Raw genomic sequence first — 21767 nt, 5'->3', positions numbered from 1 at the left:
CACAAGACAATAATAGTACTATACAATTCACTTTTTTAACCTTTACCAACCCTTCGGCTGGCTTTGTATGCGAAACAGCGGTCAATTTGAGCTACAGAGAATATTTAATCAACAAATCAATTATTTCCATAAATTCACATTTCCAAGAGTAAAACACGAAAGACAATTGGCAGGAAGGGACAACAGTGGTAAAACTGCATTATACAGTTATAGGGGTGCATGGATTGTATCATTTCCTTTACTATAAGTAGGAGTAAAATAAACTAAACATACAAATCACTTATTCAAGACATTAAAATTTCCTTTACAATGATGAAATTGTTCAAAGAGCTAGAAATATTCCATATCAGTGTGATTGATAAAGTAAACAGTAAACAAGTTTTTGTAAAAAGAAACAAGGTGAATGACTCAAGCAAAAAAAAATCTGATATTAAGTATCCTTTATCATCCGCGCTGTTGTTCCTTGATTTCATTGTTCATTCCTCTCTTCAGAATCTTTAAATTACTCTCCAGAACAAACTTTGAAACTATTGATTTAGAACAACCGACATGGTACAGATTTCTGACTATACAATCAAGTAAAAAATGTTTTTTATTATCAGTTTCTCAACCTGTCATGATAATGAACATGCTTTATTATTTCGTCACTATGACAACATGAATAATATTTCATTAAACCACAACAACAATTCAAGGCATCAAGCTTTCATTTCGATAGGTTTTACTTTACAAGATACATTTGTATGATACGTTGAATTTATCAAAATTTTCAAAGATGTAATAATTGTAAGAATCAAACCAAGATATACTAAAACTTCAGTCTTTAGTTAGGACTACCCCCCCCCCCCCTTACTGGCGAAAGCTGGATCCACCCTCGGTGAATCATACATTGGCCTGGAAAGAGCGCTGTTACTTTTCAGCGGTAGATTTGTCACAGTTTGGTGGGGCTGGGCTTACACGGACCTTACGAATCGTCACAGATGAATGTGTCTTCTTACTATTGTCCTACATATAAGAATGATAAAGAAAGAGAAACATAAATAGAAAATGAGTGGTACATAGTTCCGACCTGATAATAAATACTGATAAAATTTATTTTTGACATATCTGATTTTGCATGAATGAAACAATCAAAGATGATGATATGTTTTTTATAATTTATATTACGCCAATTTGCTACAGTACAGAAGATTCTCTTTTCTATTTCATGAAAAAAAACGAATTTCTTGTAAAAACAAGTGGAATGCCTCTGGCCGTCTCACCTGCATCACGCGATTCAACATAGCAGCAGTGCTGACTTTGAAAACTACTATAACTCGCACAAGATGTTCAGTGATACTTGGTTACTCTTATTTCCACCTTTTATGAACTAGACCAATACACTTTACAGAGTTATGATGGTAATTAAACAAATACCCCCAATTCGGCCAAAGTTCATTGACCCTAAATGACCTTTGACCTTGATCATGTGACCTGAAACTTGCACAGGGTGTTCAGTGATACTTGATTACTATGTCCAAGTTTCATGAATAAGATCCAAAAACTTTTAAAGTTTTGATTGTAATTCAACAGATACCCCCAAATCGGCCAAAGTTCATTGACCCTAAATGACCTTTGACCTTGGTCATGTGACGTGAAACTCATGCAGGATGTTTGGTGATACTTGATTAAACTTATGTATGTTCAAGTTTAATCCATATATTTTCTAAGTTATGATGACATTTCAAAAACTTAACCTCAGGTTAAGATTTTGATGTTGATTCCCCAACATGGTCTAAGTTCATTGACCCTAAATGACCTTTGACCTTGGTCATGTGACATGAAACTCTACTAGGATGTTTAGTAATACTTGATTAACTTTATGGCCAAGTTTCATGAACTAGGTCTATTATACTTTCTAAGTTATGATGTCATTTCAAAAACTTAACCTCAGGTTAAGATTTGATGTTGACGCCGCCGCCGTCGGAAAAGCGGCGCCTATAGTCTCACTCTGCTATGCAGGTGAGACAAAAATCATATTTTTTATGAAGAAGTATTATGCCTTCCGGAGTTATTTTATTAATAAGCTAACTTCTTACGTTCCATGTGAAAACAGAATTTAATAAAGAATTAATCTTTCGTCTCAGTTGTATAATCATGATGATACATTTTAGGTACTTTATGAATCCATGTCTACAAACGATATATTAACCCATTCAATACTACATAAAAATTATGATAATTCACCGATCAAATTAGTGAACACTATTGCCAAAACCACAATAACTGGAAAATAGCACAATGTTAGCTAAATATAAATTATGTGTAAAATGGCGGTAGCTTCAATGCGAGCCATCATATATAATTCACAAACCTATTATTAAAAGGCAATTGTTATTTTCCGTTAACCATACAAATCAATATAAATATTGAAGCCTGGTTGCTTGATGTCGCCTTGTCGTCGGTGAAGTGATCTTTCAAAGCCGGGTCTTCATTTTGACCTCATGCAGAATGAATTCAATTCGTCGATATATTTTGTGTTTACTGTAAAATAATATGGATGTTGGTAATGTTTGCTTTTTTAATTGATTTTGGAATTATTAATGGCTCATATCCACTACGCACTGGGTATAATAATAATCATCATCACTGAAAAAAAATATTGACATTTTATAACAAAAATCCAATTTTGTAAAAGATTTTGAAAAAATATTTTAAAAAGTAATATATTTCATCCTTCTCTCTTAACTTTTCTTTCCTTTTTCTTTTTTCTTGGTCGTTAAATTTTGTTTTGGGGTGCAAGACCCCCAAGCCTCCCCCCTCCCCTCCCTCCTGTATGCCACTGTTACTGTACTTCCACTCACAATTTTTTTCCTTCACAAGTAGTAACACATAAAAACGAAAATATTGTTTTCTTGTTTCAAAGGGGCACATAAAAACGAAAATATTGTTTTCTTGTTTCAAAGGGGCACTCGTCGCCATAAAACGGGTCCTTCTCAGGTAAAAGGGGCACATAACACGTTCGTGAGGGGCACACTCCGGGGTGAAATGGGCACTGATACGAGAAAGGGCACAAAATAAGAAGGCAAGGAGGAACTTGCTCGCACATAGAACGGGTGCTTCTAAGGTGAAAGGAGCATAGAAGACGTTTGTAAGGGGGAATGTTTATGTTTTTAAAAAAGATACTTATACGAGAAAGGACACTTGGTAACATCTAAAGCATGTCATCCTCAGGTGAGGGGGCACAATACACGTTTGTGAGGGGACATTTTTTAAAGGGCACTTTTCAGTGCTTCAAAAAGTGGAGGCACTGTGCCCCGGCCCCCAGGATCGGCCCCTGCTATTGTTACTATTATCATTAATTCTTTTTCCCTTTTCATCTATTTATGAGAGATCACTAAGTGCATAGATTACAATGTCCTGTTTAAGATCTAAAGAAACAAAATTTAATAAAAAACATGTATATTGAGATGCATAACTTCTTCTATACGTGCTTTGAATGTCCACTTATGTCAGGTCGGAATATCGAAATTTACAGCTCGTGTTTTGAGCTCTCATCAATTGATTGGTGAGATATCAAAAGTAACTGCATTTCTAAGATTAATCACCAAGAGCCCCCCCCCCCCTCCCTACGCTCACACTTTATAAAATTGTTACACCGCCGCTGATAGGACATGAAACTTACAGAAGAATGGGTAAATGAAGCGTTCTGACTGTCACGTGTTTTGCGCATGCTCGATTGGATTGTTCGTCGAACCTGTCAAGAATAATAGCATATCATTTTTCAGGGATATCAATATTGAGTCTTAGAAAAAAAAGATCGACGATATTATGACTTAAACAGAGATATTCATCACCGATACATTATAAAGAATGCAGCCGTCAAAATATAGAATCTCCTCCTTCGTGTGACAATGTTTGATGTATATTTCAAATACAACACAATTATCTTAACCATGAGTGAGCATTATAATTTCACAAAGGAATGTCATCAATTTATTTATTTGGCATCTTTAATTTCAAAAAGAAAATCACAAGACCATAAAATTGGAATTCTGCCCTTTTATGGACACTGCAATAAAAAATTGATGTACAGAGAAAACCCCTCAATATTTGTTAAAAGTATAGATACTGGTGTTTTCATACATTCAAAAATGAAGACTTTATTAAACCTAAACTGCTTGGCAGAACCAGTCATTTGTATACTACAATAGTACTTGAATTTACCATTGACTGCTGACTAAACGATACAGATACACTCTAAAAAATGAAGTGCTAATTCAGCTCTTAAAGAGCGTGTATAGTAACTGCACTTCGCAGTGCTGATTTTTCTCGTTCAAATTTGAACTAGACAAATCAGCACTCCGAAGTGCAGTCACTATACACGCTCTTTAAGAGCTGAATTAGCACTTCATTTTTTAGAGTGTATCTGTATCGTTCAGTCAGCAGTCAATGGTAAATTCAAGTACTATTTCGAACCAAAGATGACCTGATATTCTGGTAATTTTTCTTGAATGACAAAATTACGACCCATCAATGTCTGAGAAATAGTTTGATTGAAAAAGAAAAATATATATATTTTTTTTTTTTGCTTACCTCTGAATTCAGGAAACAGTAAAATAGAGATATGAAGAATCCCTAGAAATAAAAAAAAAATGATGAAGCGTTAGACTCGTTAAAAACTTTACAATATTTAAAAACATCTTATTAATTATCAAAATTGCAGAACTAAATCTACTCAAACATACTTTTATACAATTTATAGGCCTGGATATTACAAGATAAGTAACATTGGGTTTGGCACTACCTTATGAAATATATAAAGCATGTGCCCTTTACATGCAGCCTTTGCATATCGATATCATTGAATGATTAACTCTTTTAAGGGTGCCTCCTATCAGACTATTGGTCAAAAGTACTAAGCACATGATGTTAAGCTTTTATTGACTGGTTTAAAAATTGGTTGGTTGGTTGATTGATTGATTGATTGATTGATTGATAAGAATAATAGAATAAAAATGATAATGAACAGAGAAAGGATCAAATAGATCAAACATTCAACAGAGGTGAGAGAGGCTTGGGTGGAATGGGAAACAAGGGGCAAGTTATCGTTTTGTTCTATATTTACCTGTAGAGTATTAAGAAAGTCAAATATGTAGGTCAAAGCATAGTTGAAATGAACAAATGGACCAAGGAGCCATGGAATGCCAAGCAGAGGGAGAAGAAGAAAAGAACTACGGACTCCAGCCCTGCATGGAGAAAGAAAAGATGTTATAACACCTTCCATAATGACAGGTCATCCTCATATCACTTTTTTAAATCAAAGTGAATGAAATTGTCACTATCAACCTAATCGTCATTATCACCATCGTCATAATTTTCATAATCATAAACTTTATCATCAACATCAATATTATCACCACAACAAAAAATATCACCATAGTCCATCCGCACAGTCAATAACCCTTTTCCTTTTCACCAATTTCTTCATCCTTTTCTTTCCTTTTCCTTTCTATCTCCCCCCCCCCCCCCTCTCTCCCTCTCTATCTTTCTCAATCTCTCTCTGTCTTTCTTTCTCTTTACCCCTTCCCCACTATCTTCCCCTTCCACATCTCTCTCCTCGTGTACACGATACCCACTAACGTATGAAGGGGGAGGAGGCTTTGGGGCAGTGGTCCCTCCCTCATTTCCACCTTCTTAGAAATGTTGCCCCATACGCCACTCCTGGCTACCCCTCAACACCCATTACACCACTTGGGATACCTACTTTATCAGATCTATTTGTCCGACTTCATTTTGTTTCTTTGAAGCTGTGATGACCGTCTTTACAACCAGAATGAGAATTACAAGATTTATCTGAAAGATATCATCACAAATAGGCTTTCGTTATAACTTCATAGTCATACTATTACTAGTACACAAGTACACTTTCAAATTCGAAACTCCATTAGTGTATAAATTATACGAATGACAAGAATCTCATTGCTTGGTAGGCACGGGTACCCCACACAAAAAATTTATGTGAAAAAATATAAATTACAGAAACATTGCAATATCATATTACATTTGCAATATGAAATTAATTATAATATAGGATTTATATAGCGCATCTATCCACCTTTTTAGGTGCCCAAAGCATATTCCGGTGCGTGGCACAATTACTTCTTGCCGATACCCATTTACCTCACCTGGGTTGCGTGCAGCACAATGTGGGTAAATAGAAGAAAATAGGGGAAGATTTGTTTTTGAATGGGCTTATTATGAATATCCTAACTCAATGCTTACTCGTTCTTCACAAAATCAATGTGGCTTGTATTACACTTAACTTGAAACCATAATTGAAACCATCAAACTAATCGATGGTCTACCATTGGTTTCTGTGTGGAGTCGGTTTCTCTTGTGTAACTCTGACGTTATTACTCACCATCATGATAGGAATAGCAGGTCCAATAAAAAACCAGATTGTGTTATCCATCGTAGACAACCAGCAACTGAGGATGAAAGATATTAGATTTTGGGAATGAGAAGTCAAGTTCACGTATCTGTTCATTAAACCATCTCTTTCTGAATGTACACTCAAGAGAGACAAAATTAATGATGGTGGTGGCAAAATCTTTTAAATTAAAATTTAAAATTTATCTTGTTCGCAATGGTGTGAGACACGTTGTACTGAGATGAAGAAACGAATCGATTCTTTGGGTCAGAATCTTATGAATGGCCTTTTTTAAATATCAAGTATGATTGAATTATGAACTGAAAACAAGTGTAACAACAAGTACATCTGTAATATTAAGGCTCAAAACACGAAAATCAATATTTGTGTTAAACATGTATTTTCTACTTACGCTTTTCCGACGCCATAGCTTGCATGCTTTAGGCCACCAGCTATACCCACGATGACTGCCGGTATTCCTGAAATACGGTAACAGTCAAAATCTTACTCTTGGTTGATTGATTATAGTGTACGATCAAAGGTTTCTACACTGAGATAATGTCTGCATGATATTAGTGCCGAATTACAAACTAATTTTTCTGTGGAATACTGCCCGATATATTTTACCTGTATTTTTGCGACTTACTATTGAGTAAAAGAATGAATAAAGCCGTCATATTTGTCATTAATGATTCACATTATCATAGCTGCCAATGCTAGTGAAGGTTGAATTTTTTTGTTTGTTTCTTTTCATTGCTCAAAATAAAATCATTCCATTGAAATTATGGATAAGAATTTTTCCCATCATTAAACTAATATCATGGTATCATGTCGACTGGTTCCCAAGCACTTTCTGACAGTAAAACCAAAATAAATTGATATTTTATAACAAGAGTTATCCATGATGAGACTTACCCCACCCGACTAAAAAGTAGATCCATGTTCGAGGTCTCTCCGACTCAAACACTCTGATAATCTGACGATAGAGATGTACGCCCTCTACGAGCATCCAACAGATCACTGCTTCATAGAAGAAATGAAGAAGGAACGCCACAGCTTTACAGATGGGCTGATGGATTGATTGATTTAAAAATAGATAAAGAGGAAAGAATATAACGAAAGGAAAAAAGCGATGATCAGTTGCATAACGTTCTTACACTTAAAAGAAGGTATGTTCGTGAAATCACTCTTAGAAATAATGACTTATTTGGTATTTTATAGTTATGTAGAAGTTTTGAAATAAAACAATACTGAAAAAGAAAATAATGCAAACTGCAATTATCTTTTCTGTGACTTTGTAAATGCATCGATAACATACCGGTTTGCTAGTTCTGTCTATTCCTGCTAGGAATGTGACGTCAGCAAGTAAAATGGCGATCATCAGGTTAACATGTACAACCACGCGATCAGCGGTCATAGAGTGTCTAGGAAAGAAAAAAACGTAGGTCTAGAAGTTACATTCATAAGGTGTCAATGACTAACAATTATGTTGAAAATTCACTTTGGATATATACGTACATAAACTGCGCAAGGGTAAAACAATTCGAGGTAAAAGGGGACTTAATGTTAAAGTTATTCGATTTCAATCCGATCCTTTCCTCTCTATTCAATTTGGTTCATTCTTTTCTTTTTTATCTTCTCCTTCTTTCATATCTAATACCTTGAAAATTATAGAGACGGATCTCCATACACCAAGAGTAACTCCCTCCCCCTTTCCCGTAGGCACAGTATTGATGCTTTTTATATGAAACAAAAATCAAGACGATAAAAGCAAAGGGAAGGAGAGGAGAGAAAGAAAGAAAAGGCTGCCTCGATCATAAACAGTGCCAAATCATTATGTTTATTTATTATTTTTATTATTATTATTAAAACACAGAATTTATTCACCTGAGAACAAAGAATATGATGAGACTGATAACAAGAGATGCCACAGAAAGTCCTAAACCAGCGTAGGTCAAGATATCAGAGGCAATGTCGTATTTCTGTTGGTTTTAACAAAAAATAAATAAGTTACTTCAGACAGGATATTATTGCCATTTGCAAAGATACTTGGTTTACTACGAACAATTAAAATGTTTAGCGTCGGACAGTGTATAGTAATTGGCTTCGAAAAAAAAATGGTTCGGTCCATACGCCTACACTTCATAAAAACCAGAGTGACTGTACGAAAGTTAGGCTGGAGCCGTGCGATATCTCAAAACTCGACCTTTCTTGAAAACAGTCCCTTTAAGATAGCTGAGCCAGATCATTCATGCACAATTTGTGGGGGGTCATAAAACACCGGGTTATGAATGTGATTACGCAATAATCATTTCTTTTTTTTTTTTATTAAACCGTATTACTTCTATCAATATCGTGATATGATAACTCAATCCCTGCAGCAAAACTTTCAGTCCCACTTTAGTCCCAAGTCACTTGTTCAGTGTTTTGCTTTTTTTTGTATTCTAAACAGGTTTCTCCGGTTTCTTTCTACATGCGCTTTAAAAAAATATTTCAACATAGATCATAAAGGTCAGATCTGTAGGAAATAGACACGTCATTGTTTATTGCTTAACGTTGAACGAAGAAATTAGTTTTGATATGCAGTGCATTAATATATACAATGAAAAAAAAGTAATAAATAAATTAATTATTGAAAAGCACAATTTATACCATATATAAATTCCACTGTATTAATATGGCGTTTCTATCATTTTACTACATGTGTATGCATACCTGAGGTTCTTTGGATAGGCTCATCAAGATTGAGAAACTAGTGGTGTGATTACAGAAACATGAGATACCAGTCAGAGAACTGTTCTCAATGTTACAACCATAAGAACTCCATCGTCTACAATGAAAGGAGAAAAAGGAAAATCATGTGGCGTTTATTTGAATACTACAAAGGTTAACCAGAGATGCAGTCTCTAGGATCGCAAACGACTAGCTCTCAATCATAAAAATGAAAAATGAAATGAAGATGTCAGGACGGAGAATATAGGCAGTTGAAAAAGTCAGTCTATCGACTGTCATTTTTTTATACGCAGTACTATGTTTATTTGTTTATTTTTATCTGCATTCTCTACAGTGAATTAAAAAAAACATTATATTGAAATGTGTTTTTTATAACACAGAACGGAGAAAAATTGATGTTTTTGATAAAAGACGATAAACCAGATAACAATGGTACGTGATGAGTTGAATTAACATACAGCCAGGTACTTGGTAATAGTACGAAAATCGAATTGCAGTTTTAAGGGAAATTTCATTCTTATAGGTGTAATCCCATTGATAATGAATAAATGAATATACTTACTTTGTTTCTACATCCCAAAATTTGCAGGTCGGAAATCTGTATTCATCAATATCATCCTAGGCGAATGATAAAGAAAGTTAAAATACAGTGACATTCTTGATCTATCCCTACACTATCATGACTATCTCCACTACAAACTACTGAATACTTGAGTCTGTAATTCCAACATCATATCTATTGTAAAGTGATCATGTGATTCCAGTCGTTAGGTGTGTAGTATACATGCGTGTAGCAACACTTTTTCTACAATAGAAAAACAAAACATCACATTTACCTTTTGCCCCTGTCTTACCTAACGCTCCCCTTTTAAACTATCGATTTTATGGTATTGGGATATAAACAACGGATAACAGAAAACAATCACAAATTCTTAAACAGGACTTGTTTTCACAATGATATGACCAGTCATGTTGACTATGTGGTAGAGCACTCACCTAAAAAAAAGATAGTGGATTCAATTCCCAGCCAAGTCATTCGAAAGACATAAAAATGGGATCTTCTGACTTCTTGTCTGATAGTGGAGAACGGTAATGGTATGCAAGCCCTGTTGGAAGAGCAATTCCTAATTGTTCTTAGTTGGATACTCTGATTATCTTATTATTATACTCACTTTGGTATAGCTTAAGGTGAATCGAAAAGGCACAGATTCTTGCGAAGAGTCAAAGTATACCACAGCTGATATGATATCAGCTACGATTACATCCTCCTCGAAGACAACGACGTCGTCTTCTGATGATCCTATCTGAAATTGGTTAAAGATGTCGCCCAAGGTTGAGTAGGTCGTCAATCCGATGATTATGTTTTGATCAGCATCTGTTCGTTCAAAATGATAATCGATTTTCTTGTTTTCGTTATTATTCTACTTATCATTACCACCTTTTTCATTATCATTACATGATCGTTATCAATAAATTTCATGAAAATCATAATTATCAATATTATCATTTATATTTTAAATGTGTAGTACTACTGCTTTTACAACCACTATTACTACTATACTACTACTACTACTTATAATAATGACAATAATAATAATGATAATAATAATAATAATAATAATGATAATGATAATTATAGTAATAATGACCATTATTCTAATAATAATATTATTAGAATTAATATTAGTCATCCTTAATCATCATCATAAAACTCTGTTTATAAATATTACAATCAACGTCTTTTCATTATCATTAGATATTAACTTTATGACTATGATTATCTTTAGTAGATATGAATGTCTTAATGCGTAGTGCTACTGCTTTTACTATTACTATTATTTCTACTACTACTAATAATAATAATATTTTATAATGATAATAATAATAGTAATAATGAAGAAGGAAGTTAATATTAATAATCATGACAATAAAGCTATGCTTATAAATATTGTAATCATCGATACATTGTTATTATCATCATCGTCTTGTTGTCATTATAATTAGATATTAACTTTATGAATAGGATTATCTTTAGTAGATATGAATGTCCTAATGCATGTTGGGTAACAAGTGCATTTGGGATTACTGCTGTTTTTTTTTCTTCTATTCTCATTAGCAAATGAAGTTAAATGAGAGACTGTGTTGATTTTATCGCATGGTGGCGCATTTTCACAATCATAATTTGAGACATCAATTTATGAATAAAAGAGGAAAAATGAAACAAGATGACATAGATGCGCTTGAAAAATTATACCAACGTTGAAAATACTCCTAACCGTTTTTGTTCATTATAAAAACCACCTAAGATCAAACCAATAAGGAATATCAATTTCGTATCATTTCTCATTTATCAAAGAAGTTCTATAACGCTACCGTGTTACTCCTCTATTTACTTCGTCGATGTGGGTCTCTATGAAAGATCAAATGATTGATAACATTTTGTTGTTTTTTGCACGTTAGAGTTATTTCCGCTAAACAGCATTATTATTTCAATGATAAAGATAATAATATATTTTTTTATATTGCGCACAAATCCACATTATTAGGTACTCAAGGGGCCGTTCCACATTATATTACCCGGCTAAAATAGTCTATCGATTCTGGTTTTCGCAGCCTTTTTAGGAATCTCTTCCTCCCGCCAAACATTTATCTCGCGTGGATTGAATGCAGCGCAATGTGTGTCCATTTCTTGCTGAATGAAATTGCGCTTATTTTTTTTGGAAAATTTCCTTGCAAAAAACAAGTTGCAGATAATATTAATTCACTAAAACTATAGAGTTATTACACAGCAAAAAATGTGGTGTTAACCGGTGTACATAGAGGACCACACCAGTTTTTTTACACCGGTGTTAAATTGGTGGTGTCAGTTTTACACCTATAGGTGTTATTACAACACCTTTTGTTGCTACATTTACACTCTTTGGTGTTATGTTTAATCTCTAGGGTTTAATTTTAACACCTCAGGGTGTGGTCCTCTATTAGCACCAATTGGTGTCAGTTTTAACACCGCAGTTTTTACAGTGAACATGGTGTGTTTACCTGAGTTGGAACTGTGCTGTTTACAAAAGAACTTCTTCGGAAAAGAATACTTGTTTCTTTCTGTACCTACAGAGAGGTCATTCATGCACAGTTCTCTAGTTGTAGATCGCTGAATCTCAAGAACTATTGAGAAATGAAAACGAGATTTGCCCGGTCAATCAATATTGAGCTAGATTCGAAATTCGAGACTTTGGAGCGAGGACTTCTATATGACAACCTGTTTCAGCATTTAATCTCGTTTCCTGATAATACCTCGATAACAAATCATAAGTTTTGAAAGTTAGCGTTTTATAACATTATTTGAAATAACCATGTTGCATAATGAAATAACACAGATTTTTTTATATCAAAATAACAATTCGTTATATTTTCAATACACACACGTCTTACAAGCTCTCGTCCCTATCGTCAGACGGCCCAAGATATTCTTAAATATCATTACACTCTTTGTGCTAATCATGCTATGTGTGGAAACTGAATATAATATAAAAAGATCAAATTTGATTTGATTTATAACAAATTATATTGATCATAAATTACTGTTACCATGGTAATTATTCTGTACTTGACACTCACCGAAGGTATCACGAATAATACTAATATTCTCTCCTGGGTTAAGATCATCACCAAGATCCAATACACGTTCATCAATGAGAGTAGGGATGTCAAGAGGTTGAAAATCGTTCTAATTAATTGTAAGATAGGATAATAAAATATGATACATTCACCGTAAGAAACTTGAGGTATTAAAACTAACACTAGTTTGAGTCCCTACAACAGGGGCGGCGATCCACCTTTTGAAGCACTGAAAAAGTGCCCCTTTTTACGCAAGAAAAATGCCCCCTCATCCATGTCATCACGAACCTGTACTGTGCCCCTTTCATCGGAAGAGGACCCGTTTGAGTGTTTTCAAATGCCCTTTCTCGTATATAAGTGCCATTTTTCCAAAAAAAAACGCCTCCTCACGGACGTGTTTTATTTTCACCTGAGAAGGACACGTTTTAGGTGCACTTAGTGATTTCCCACAAATAGTTGAAAAGGGAAAACAGAATTACTTATAATAGTACTAATGATAATAATAATAATAGCAGGGGGGCCATCCTGGGGGCCGGGGGCACGTTGCTCCCCCACTTTTTGAAACACTGAAAAAGTGCCCTTTTTACGCCAGACAACTGCCCCCTCAAGAGAGTCACGAACGCGTACTGTGCCCCTTTCACCGGAGGAGGACATGTTTTAGATGTTACCAAGTGCCCTTTCTCCTATAAGTACCTATTTTTTTTTTTTACAAAACATGCCCCCTTACAATCTTGTTCTCTGCCCATTTCACCTGAGGACCCGTTTTTATGTCAAAAGCAAGATCTCCCTTGCCTTCTTGTAATAGTGCCCTTTCTCGAATCAGTGCCACTTTTTACCAAAGAAGAGTGCCCCTCACGAACATTTCATGTGCCCCTTTTACCTAAAAAGCATCCGTTTTATGCCGTTATCTAGTGCCCCTTTGCCTTCTTATAGGTGCCTTTTCTCGTATCAGTGCAATTTTTTACGTAAGAAAAGTGCCCCCCACGAACGTGTTCTGTGCCCTTTTCACCTGAGAAGGACACGTTTATGTGTTAACGAGTGTCCCTTTGCCTTCTCATAGGTGCCTGTTCTTCATATCAGAACGTCGTTCCTGAAAACACTCTTTTTGTGCCTGATTAGCGCCTGGTTTCTTTATTTAGCGCCATTCTGCTTCCTTCTGCAAGTGCATAATGAATGAAAAAACTTGTAAAAAAAATCCTATGTACGTGCCTTAAGTTTCCTGAGTCATGTGGGGTAGATAATTCATTTTTTTCTTTGTTTTAAGATCATGACCGTACGCAGCGGGGAGAGGGGGCAGGAGGGTAGCCCCACCCCTCCCTGAAATATTGAAAAATCACATTATTACTGCAGATTTTCACACAAACTTCACCAAAAATATGCACAAAATCCAACAATTTTACTTTACAAAATGCAATAGCACGTCAATGATAAGCTCGGTCGCTTCAATCTCTCGCTTTCGATTTTTTTCCCAAATATTTAAGCGTGCGGCCCCCAGCCCGCGAAAAATGTCTGCTTATACGGCCATGTTTAAGATAGTGCTCTTTTCAAATAAATGGTGCCCTTTTTTCCCTGAAACCCCCCCCCCCTAACTTTTAACTTTGCTCCGCCGCCCCTGCCCTACAGGACCACACCCTAAGGTGTTAAAATTACACCCTAGAGATTGAACAAAACACCAAAGAATAACGAACAAAGGTAACAACCCAACGTGCTGTAAGAACACCGATAGGTGTTGAACTAATACTTGAATTGTACACTGGTTTAAAATGATTGGTGTCCCCTTTGCAAACCGATTAACACAACAGTTTACATGTAAAGGCCTATTGATATTATTGGCATGTAAATTCTGTAATCAATTTCGATTAAGTTGAGTTCAGTTGAGATATGAATGGAACAGAGAGATTATTTCATCTTCTTTTTAATCTTATTAAATTATAACTTTGAATTATAGTTGATTGTAGTTTCCTTGAAATCTATTTTTGATAATAATCTCGTATACCTGAAAAATCGCTATTAAAACGGCCACTAATCAAGAAGTTCGCACCTTATATCCTCAATGCCATATGTTCATGTTACATGGATCAGGGTGCTGATTAGAGCCTTTCTTTGTACTTATTAGGAAACTTTTAAGTCAAAGAAGGGGTTCTAAATAGATCTCTTTAACCGTTCTTGGTTCAATAAGGAACCATTTAAAGTTCGTTTTACAACCCGAAGAACACAGTAATTTGTATAGGGTTCTTTACGTCACCAAGATGTCATAGTAAAAAGAACGTATCCTTGAAGAACAAAAACAAATAAACGGTTTAGAAACCTTATTTGCGTTTCTTTGAAGAATCTTAGAAGAATGCAAATACAGGACTAAGAAGGGCTCTGATAGTTATCATACCTGTGAGGATAGTTCCCAGTCATTAGACTTGTTCGGAGATGAAGGTGAAAGAAGTTCATTGGCGGCAAAAGACCAGGTAGGCTGGAGACAAAATAATAAAGAAAAGAAATGGTCAATTGAATGCCATTATAGCAATAAAGCATTTTATTAGATCAAACTGAATTTAATGCCATCGTTAGGTTAAGTAAAAAGACACATCTTTTCGTACGTTAACGTGCAGCCTTTGCATCACATCTCTCCTCTCTCTCTCTCTCTTTCTCTCCCCCTCTCTCTCTCTCTCTCTCTCTCTCTCTCTCTCTCTCTTACTCTACAAACGGGATATTGTCCGAGCACAAACATTATAGACCTGATTGATATTTCATCAACATTTATCTCCTGTCAATAGTTCAGATCAGACAATATTATTTGGTTGTTGAGAGGTACTGTTATCTGACTGGTAATTGTCAGGTTGTCAGTATACTGAATGCTTTAATTAAATGGTTCGCTGTGAGTTTAGAGCTTACTGAATCTGATTGGAGAGTCTTCCAAATATCACTATTCCTCGCAGCAGAATCCGCTGCTTCAATGGCGGAGAATCTTCCACCAATCAAATACAAGCTTTCAGGTTCTGTTACAAGTAGTTTTACGACGGTCGTTACGACTGGTTCAAACAAAGAAACAGTCTCGCTGTAGAACCGGACGCTTGAATTAAAAGTCTGTTGTGTACAAAAAGAGAAGTGGATCGGAAATAACTGAATTAATTTGAATACACAGTAAATGAAATGGTACGTAAATGAACGGATGAATCAATAAATAAAAATAGATGGAAAAGAAAAATAAAAAAAGCAAGAAAGAAAGTAAAAAGAAAAAAGCATAGGAAAGAAATGAAAAATAAATAGATGAATCAGTCAATACGTTAGTAAATCTATAAATAATATATACGTATTTATAGAAGAATTGCTCAAATGTTAACTTCGTGATTTACAAAATTATGATAAACTACAACTAACGTGTTGATCATGGATTCACATCAATTCAAATCCATACAAAATAATGAGCCTACTAATTTGAAAACAAAAAAATCTTTAAATTTGTTTTATCCGTGAGAACGATGTGACTGTCATTGGAAAACTACAATTCCTCTTCTCATTTTCAAACAAAACATTTTGTCTGCAAAATGCGAAATTGTTATATGTCGTCATAATCTATCCATTTTCAAAACTAACTCCATATTGCCATCATTTCAAAGCATAAATATATCTCTGTGACCGAGATCATCCATGGAAAGCCATCGACATCATAACAGTCCATCCAAAAAACATATTTCTTTGCATAATCTCGTCCGAAATATGTTTTCAATCTCACTATCATGTATATCCGTCAGGATAATAGAAATAGGACTTGGAAATCCTCTGGAGTGGAGAAGGTGCATACCTATATAGTTTGTAAGGGCACGCCAGGGTGCTAAGATGCGTCGTTCTGGGCCCCGTCTTACAAAGAGTTACGATTGATCAACCTCAACTGTATGAAAATGCTTCTGTGTCATTGTTTTTTCTACAGGAAATTTGGACAAAGTCCTTTGTAAACACAAAAGAATCACACTGAATTGTCAAGGCATTGATGAATGTACGAGCGAACATCTTAATTACTTGGAAAATATTTTTTAACAAACATGCATTTTACTTGTTGGCCTTGTTAGCTTTCCATAGTTTTGGTTGATCGGATCAATCCATAGAGATATATACTTAATAACAACTCTTTGTAAGACGGGCCCTGATGTATTAAGCGCTAATATAGAAGAGGAGACGTTGAGAATTTGCCAAGAGACGAATTATGAGGTTCGTAGCTATTCATAGTTTTACCCACAACAATAAACCGTATCCAATTATCAACATAAAATATGATCACATATAATATTTACCTTCCTCTTGTCACCCATCATAATAAAGAATTCTTCATCTCCACTCATGTAGGCAATATGAAATGCATCAATCCTGCGATTGAAATTAGCAGCCATTCCTTGAGTTACAACGCCAATAATCGTCCGAAATTCACCGAATTGTATCTATCAAAGCAAAGTAATAATAGATATCACTGATGTTATAAAAATGGAATGGCAAAATTGATAATCACCGAGTGAGCACGTTTCACTACTTACAGCACATAACCATCATTCCCCATCTGCAAATGGCAATGATTTCTTGATCTTTTGTTGAATTCTTTCCTCCTTCGCTTTTGTTTGTTGTTGTTTTTTTTAAGTTTTCCCTTCTTAAAAGATAAGGGGAAGGGGGCACTTGTCCAATTTTAAAGTATTTGTTTTACTTGTCAAATATTTTTGACGGATCCCCCTCCCCCCTCCTTCACCGAATAGTGCTCATCATTTTTTACTAACCCCCTTTTTTTAAATCATCGATCCACCCAATTCATCTAACCATGGTAACCAAGCACTCAGTGAGTCTTGTCTATTAGTAGATGAGTTCATTTATTATTTAAGATGCAAATAACAATACAACACTTGTCAAGATCACATCTACAAATGGTTTCTCTTTATAATAGATAACCTTGAATGTTACAAAGGTGGTGTGAGAGAGATTGAGTGGCTGACAGTTTGGGTGTAAGAGAGAAAGAGAGAGAGAGGGGGGTTACACAGATAATAGAGGAACACATCGAGGCATACAGTGGAATAGATTGTTATTGGGTATCATGCGAACTTCATCAATTTTTTTTAATGTGTGAAATTATCGACTATTCGTAGAATCATGCAGTTTCTCTTAGTGAAGAGCATTTCCCGTAATCACATGAAACATAATTATTTCTCATCATCTCGTCACTTTAAACATACTACGTATAATAGTAGGCCGACTAAAGAGAAAATACGAATATATGTTTATATAGTAAAGAAAGTAAAAGATAGTGAGAAAGCGCCGATACAGGCTATCCCGCCACAAGCCTCAGCTTTTAGGGTAAACGCCTTCTTCCTTAAATCCAATATGTACATATTTATATTTTTGTATATAACAAATTGATTTATGTATGAATTTATGTTTACGAAAAATTTAATGACATGGAAGAAAATAAATGTTTTATTTGAATTGAATTGAGCTTTACCTGAATGAAGGGTTGTGTATCGTAGAGGTCAGGAGCCCAGCCCCCGTCTAGAGCGGGTTCAAACAGACGGAATTTACCAAACTCTGCGGCATAACTTTCTGTTAGATTAGAAGATGATGAAATCTCACATCCTAGCCATGACGTGTCACCACACCAGTCATAATGATCTGAAAACGGGAGAAATTAGAATTAAATAAATATTTTCGCAAATAATAAAGCCGTTCCATTATGTGCAATATCCGCTCCAATTAATAAGATAATAAGTGCATTGGCTTAATAATTTATCTCAAACAGTCTTATTAATATTCAGTTACCAACGCCAAACATGTTTTGCCAAAAATGCCTTAATATTATCACGGCACCCGTTTTCAGAATAACCTCCAAGAAAATGTCGGAAATTAAATGAGTGAAATAATTGTTTAATAAAAAAAACACAAATAATTCAAAATGAATCTACATGTTGGGCTTTTCATTTGTTTCATTTCCACGTTTTAAACATAATTATCCAAGCTCGTTATTATCTTTCGTAGATATTGTTTAGTTGATAATAAAATTATGTTCGTTGATATCATTGTTTTTAATGTAATGTTAATTTGCTAATCTCTCTTAAATGTTTATTTGTATTCATATTGTTATGTTTTTATTCATTTTACTTATGTAAAATAAAATGATTGGGAAAGGACTTGCTAATAAACAATCTAACGGCTGATTGCGAGTGTATTTATCTTTGAATAAAAACGACATTATAAACAAACATTTATACTTTTTGGGCAAGGGGCATCAAGTAGAATATTATTTACCCATCTTGCATTTCAATAATTTCTTATTACTATCTTGAACCCAAAAGACAATCTATTTTTTATTTTAATGAATCCCTATAAATTCTACTAAAGCATGTCTTTACCTAAGTTGTTAAGGGGCCAATAATGTGAACTGTACTTTGATCTGCATTTGTTAAACCGCCAATTCTTGTTAAAAAATACAAATATTTAATTCAAACATAAATATCTATATCGCCCCAGTGTCGACGTTTGGTATATCCTTTATTAGGGCTCTTCGAGCATTTATCTTACAAATGTGGAGATTTGATATAAAGAAGCTATAGAAAAGGATTATTATTCTTGAAATTTCTGCCCAGTACTTCATTTGCGATAGGTTTCAAATTAAGTAGAAAAAACCTTCCTGGTACTTTATTTAGATCGGGCACCTGATGAAAATCGCAAAATTCATCGTGTGGAACACATTTTAATTTCATTTCCTCAACATCATAACTGTTGCAAGGCATACATGATCATTATAATCTAGTAGTGAATTGTAATATTCATTGCCACATTTTTTTTTGGGGGGTGGTGTATTTACCAAAGCAATAAAGACAGGCTTTTAACAAAATGATGAAGTCTCCTAGCACGTATCTTGCCATTTAAACGAATTGGATCTATTCATCTTTTAATATTTTTTTTTAGAAATGCTATTAATATACCCTTTTGACATGTTTGATAGATTAGATTTAGATTTAGATTTTATTCATTTTCCGTTCACAAAGCACAACAAAATCTATACATAGTCAAATTTAAAGTACAACATCAATCGAAATAAGGTATAAACAATGAGAATTAATGCAAACTAAAGTAACTTTGACTATAATAACTATATAAAACAGAACGGAGGGGCTTGCCAAGAAAAGCGAAGCTTGTATGGGAGGCAAGCCCCCGTAACTAAAATTTATGTTTAAATCATCTTTTGGAGTATAGCTTTTCAAACAGTGATTTTTATTGACAAAAAATTGTAGCATCTGAATTCAAATGCAGTCAACTATAGGCCTAATCTTGATTACGTCGTAAGAAATTGGTACTTGGTACTTAATTGAGCAATTTGTTTTTATCGATAATTGAACAAGATAATGCAATCATTGTTAGTTCGTAGCGGGCGATTAGGTCTCCTTAGCACTAGCTGACCTTTTAAAACAAATATCTTTTCAGAAAACTATAGTTTCTACATATGAATTCTTTTATAAATCTTTTTGCCAATGATTGTTAAAAATGGGACGTGGTTCGAATTGCTTATTGCCACTTCATTTGATAACTTGATCTTTGCGTGTAGGCTATTATCCGAACTAATGAAATTAATCTGTTCAAGATCAGTGCTACAGGGGAAAGGGCGACTCTTTCTCTGGATTTGTTTTCTTTTTAAGGGAATATCGAATAAAGGAAAAGAGGAAGAAAAGTAAATAAGAGTATTCAAAGAGAGAGATATGGGGTCCTATTTATAAAGAGTTACAATAATTACTTTTGTAACTTTGACGTTCTATGGAAACCTTGATTTTTATTGGCTGCTGGGCCTTATTACCATAATACTGTTATAAAAATAAAAATACCATAATTGTCAGTCTTTACGAAACGGGCCCATCTGACATGACTGAAACCATGGTAACCCACTGACTGAACAAAATAATGTCGCCATTACCGTCTTACCCCCACCTCTATCTAACTATCCTCATTATCCTATAGCACCGCATCTTTGTCTAATATTTCATCAATAATTGATCAAGGTAATATATTGGAATTACCTGATGGATTGTATCGGGTGATTGGATCTTCTGATGATGTGTAAGCACAAAGCCCATCGGTGCAGCTCCAGGTTGTATCACCATAGCAACTAGAATCTGTAATCGCTGGTGTGGACAATTGACAAATGAAATTTGGAGGGTTATGGTTTCATAACAGGTGGATGATGGGGAGGAGATGATCGGGTTCATCAAAGTTCTTCTGATTCTGATACCTGATGCATTTTGAAAGCATCCCATACCTGATCACATTCGATGCTATCAAAATTACTTACAAACGCGCAAGTAGCAGTGAGTGATCTGGTGATCAAAAGCTTTATGACTCTCGAAAATTGATGAAAAGAATAATCTCAGTAAATAAATTTTGGGCAAGTAGAATTGATCGTCGCTGTTACAACGAGCATTTATTAGCATCTGCAATCAAAGGTATAATTACATATAAGTTTTGGGAACTATTTTCAAACACCGGCATGGCCAAGGCGGCGGTGTCTTCGCCAAAACGAAATCGATCTAATGCACACAAGAAAAGGGTCTTCAATGGAAAAAAAAGGGAAACACCACGCTGGCATCAAATTCATTCGATTAAAAAAGTAAATCAAATAAATTTTCAAAATCGGAAAAAGAGAAAAATTTGAAATTTACTATGTTTTATGAAAGAAAGCTTTATGCTTTGTATCAAAATAAACCCTGTTCATGTAGTTAACGCTTTGCATCGTCTTAATCAATATTTATTTTTGACTGCAAGGAATGCAAGACATGGAACAAGACAGCAAACTTGGAAATAGCATAACTGTAATTACTTCATTATAATGATTATTTATCTAAAAATTGTGAATAGAAGAGATATGATCATTATATAGGTTCTACCTGTAATAGACCGGTAACAAGCATGTTTTCAAAATAAACAAACCGTTTCAAACAATATTATTCATTTACTGTCAAATTGATATAATATTTAAAATCCGCAATTAATC

General features: G+C 34.6%; 1 protein-coding gene across 1 annotated transcript in view; it reads right to left on the bottom strand.

Annotated features, from left to right (window-relative positions):
* Window positions 1–21767, bottom strand: part of LOC121424712 (adhesion G protein-coupled receptor L3-like) — a 41855-nt gene continuing 20088 nt past the window's right edge. Inside the window, exons 7-26 of the mRNA XM_041620461.1 lie at window positions 20797–20901; window positions 18231–18397; window positions 17044–17187; window positions 15647–15838; window positions 15144–15224; window positions 12761–12869; window positions 12185–12307; window positions 10318–10520; window positions 9708–9763; window positions 9128–9242; window positions 8300–8394; window positions 7731–7836; window positions 7328–7481; window positions 6825–6891; window positions 6404–6470; window positions 5747–5835; window positions 5108–5228; window positions 4576–4617; window positions 3665–3736; window positions 1–1005 (exon numbers count right to left, since the gene is read on the bottom strand). Of these exons, the coding sequence (XP_041476395.1) occupies window positions 910–1005; window positions 3665–3736; window positions 4576–4617; window positions 5108–5228; window positions 5747–5835; window positions 6404–6470; window positions 6825–6891; window positions 7328–7481; window positions 7731–7836; window positions 8300–8394; window positions 9128–9242; window positions 9708–9763; window positions 10318–10520; window positions 12185–12307; window positions 12761–12869; window positions 15144–15224; window positions 15647–15838; window positions 17044–17187; window positions 18231–18397; window positions 20797–20901 (2204 nt within the window). The 3' untranslated portion in view covers window positions 1–909. The remainder of the gene's footprint in view (window positions 1006–3664; window positions 3737–4575; window positions 4618–5107; window positions 5229–5746; window positions 5836–6403; window positions 6471–6824; window positions 6892–7327; window positions 7482–7730; window positions 7837–8299; window positions 8395–9127; window positions 9243–9707; window positions 9764–10317; window positions 10521–12184; window positions 12308–12760; window positions 12870–15143; window positions 15225–15646; window positions 15839–17043; window positions 17188–18230; window positions 18398–20796; window positions 20902–21767) is intronic.

This window comes from Lytechinus variegatus, chromosome 12 (assembly GCF_018143015.1).
Source record: "Lytechinus variegatus isolate NC3 chromosome 12, Lvar_3.0, whole genome shotgun sequence".
Taxonomy (NCBI): Eukaryota; Metazoa; Echinodermata; class Echinoidea; order Temnopleuroida; family Toxopneustidae; genus Lytechinus; species Lytechinus variegatus.
The sequence above is the reverse complement of the archived record's forward strand: the minus strand, read 5'-3'. Positions and strand labels throughout refer to the sequence as shown.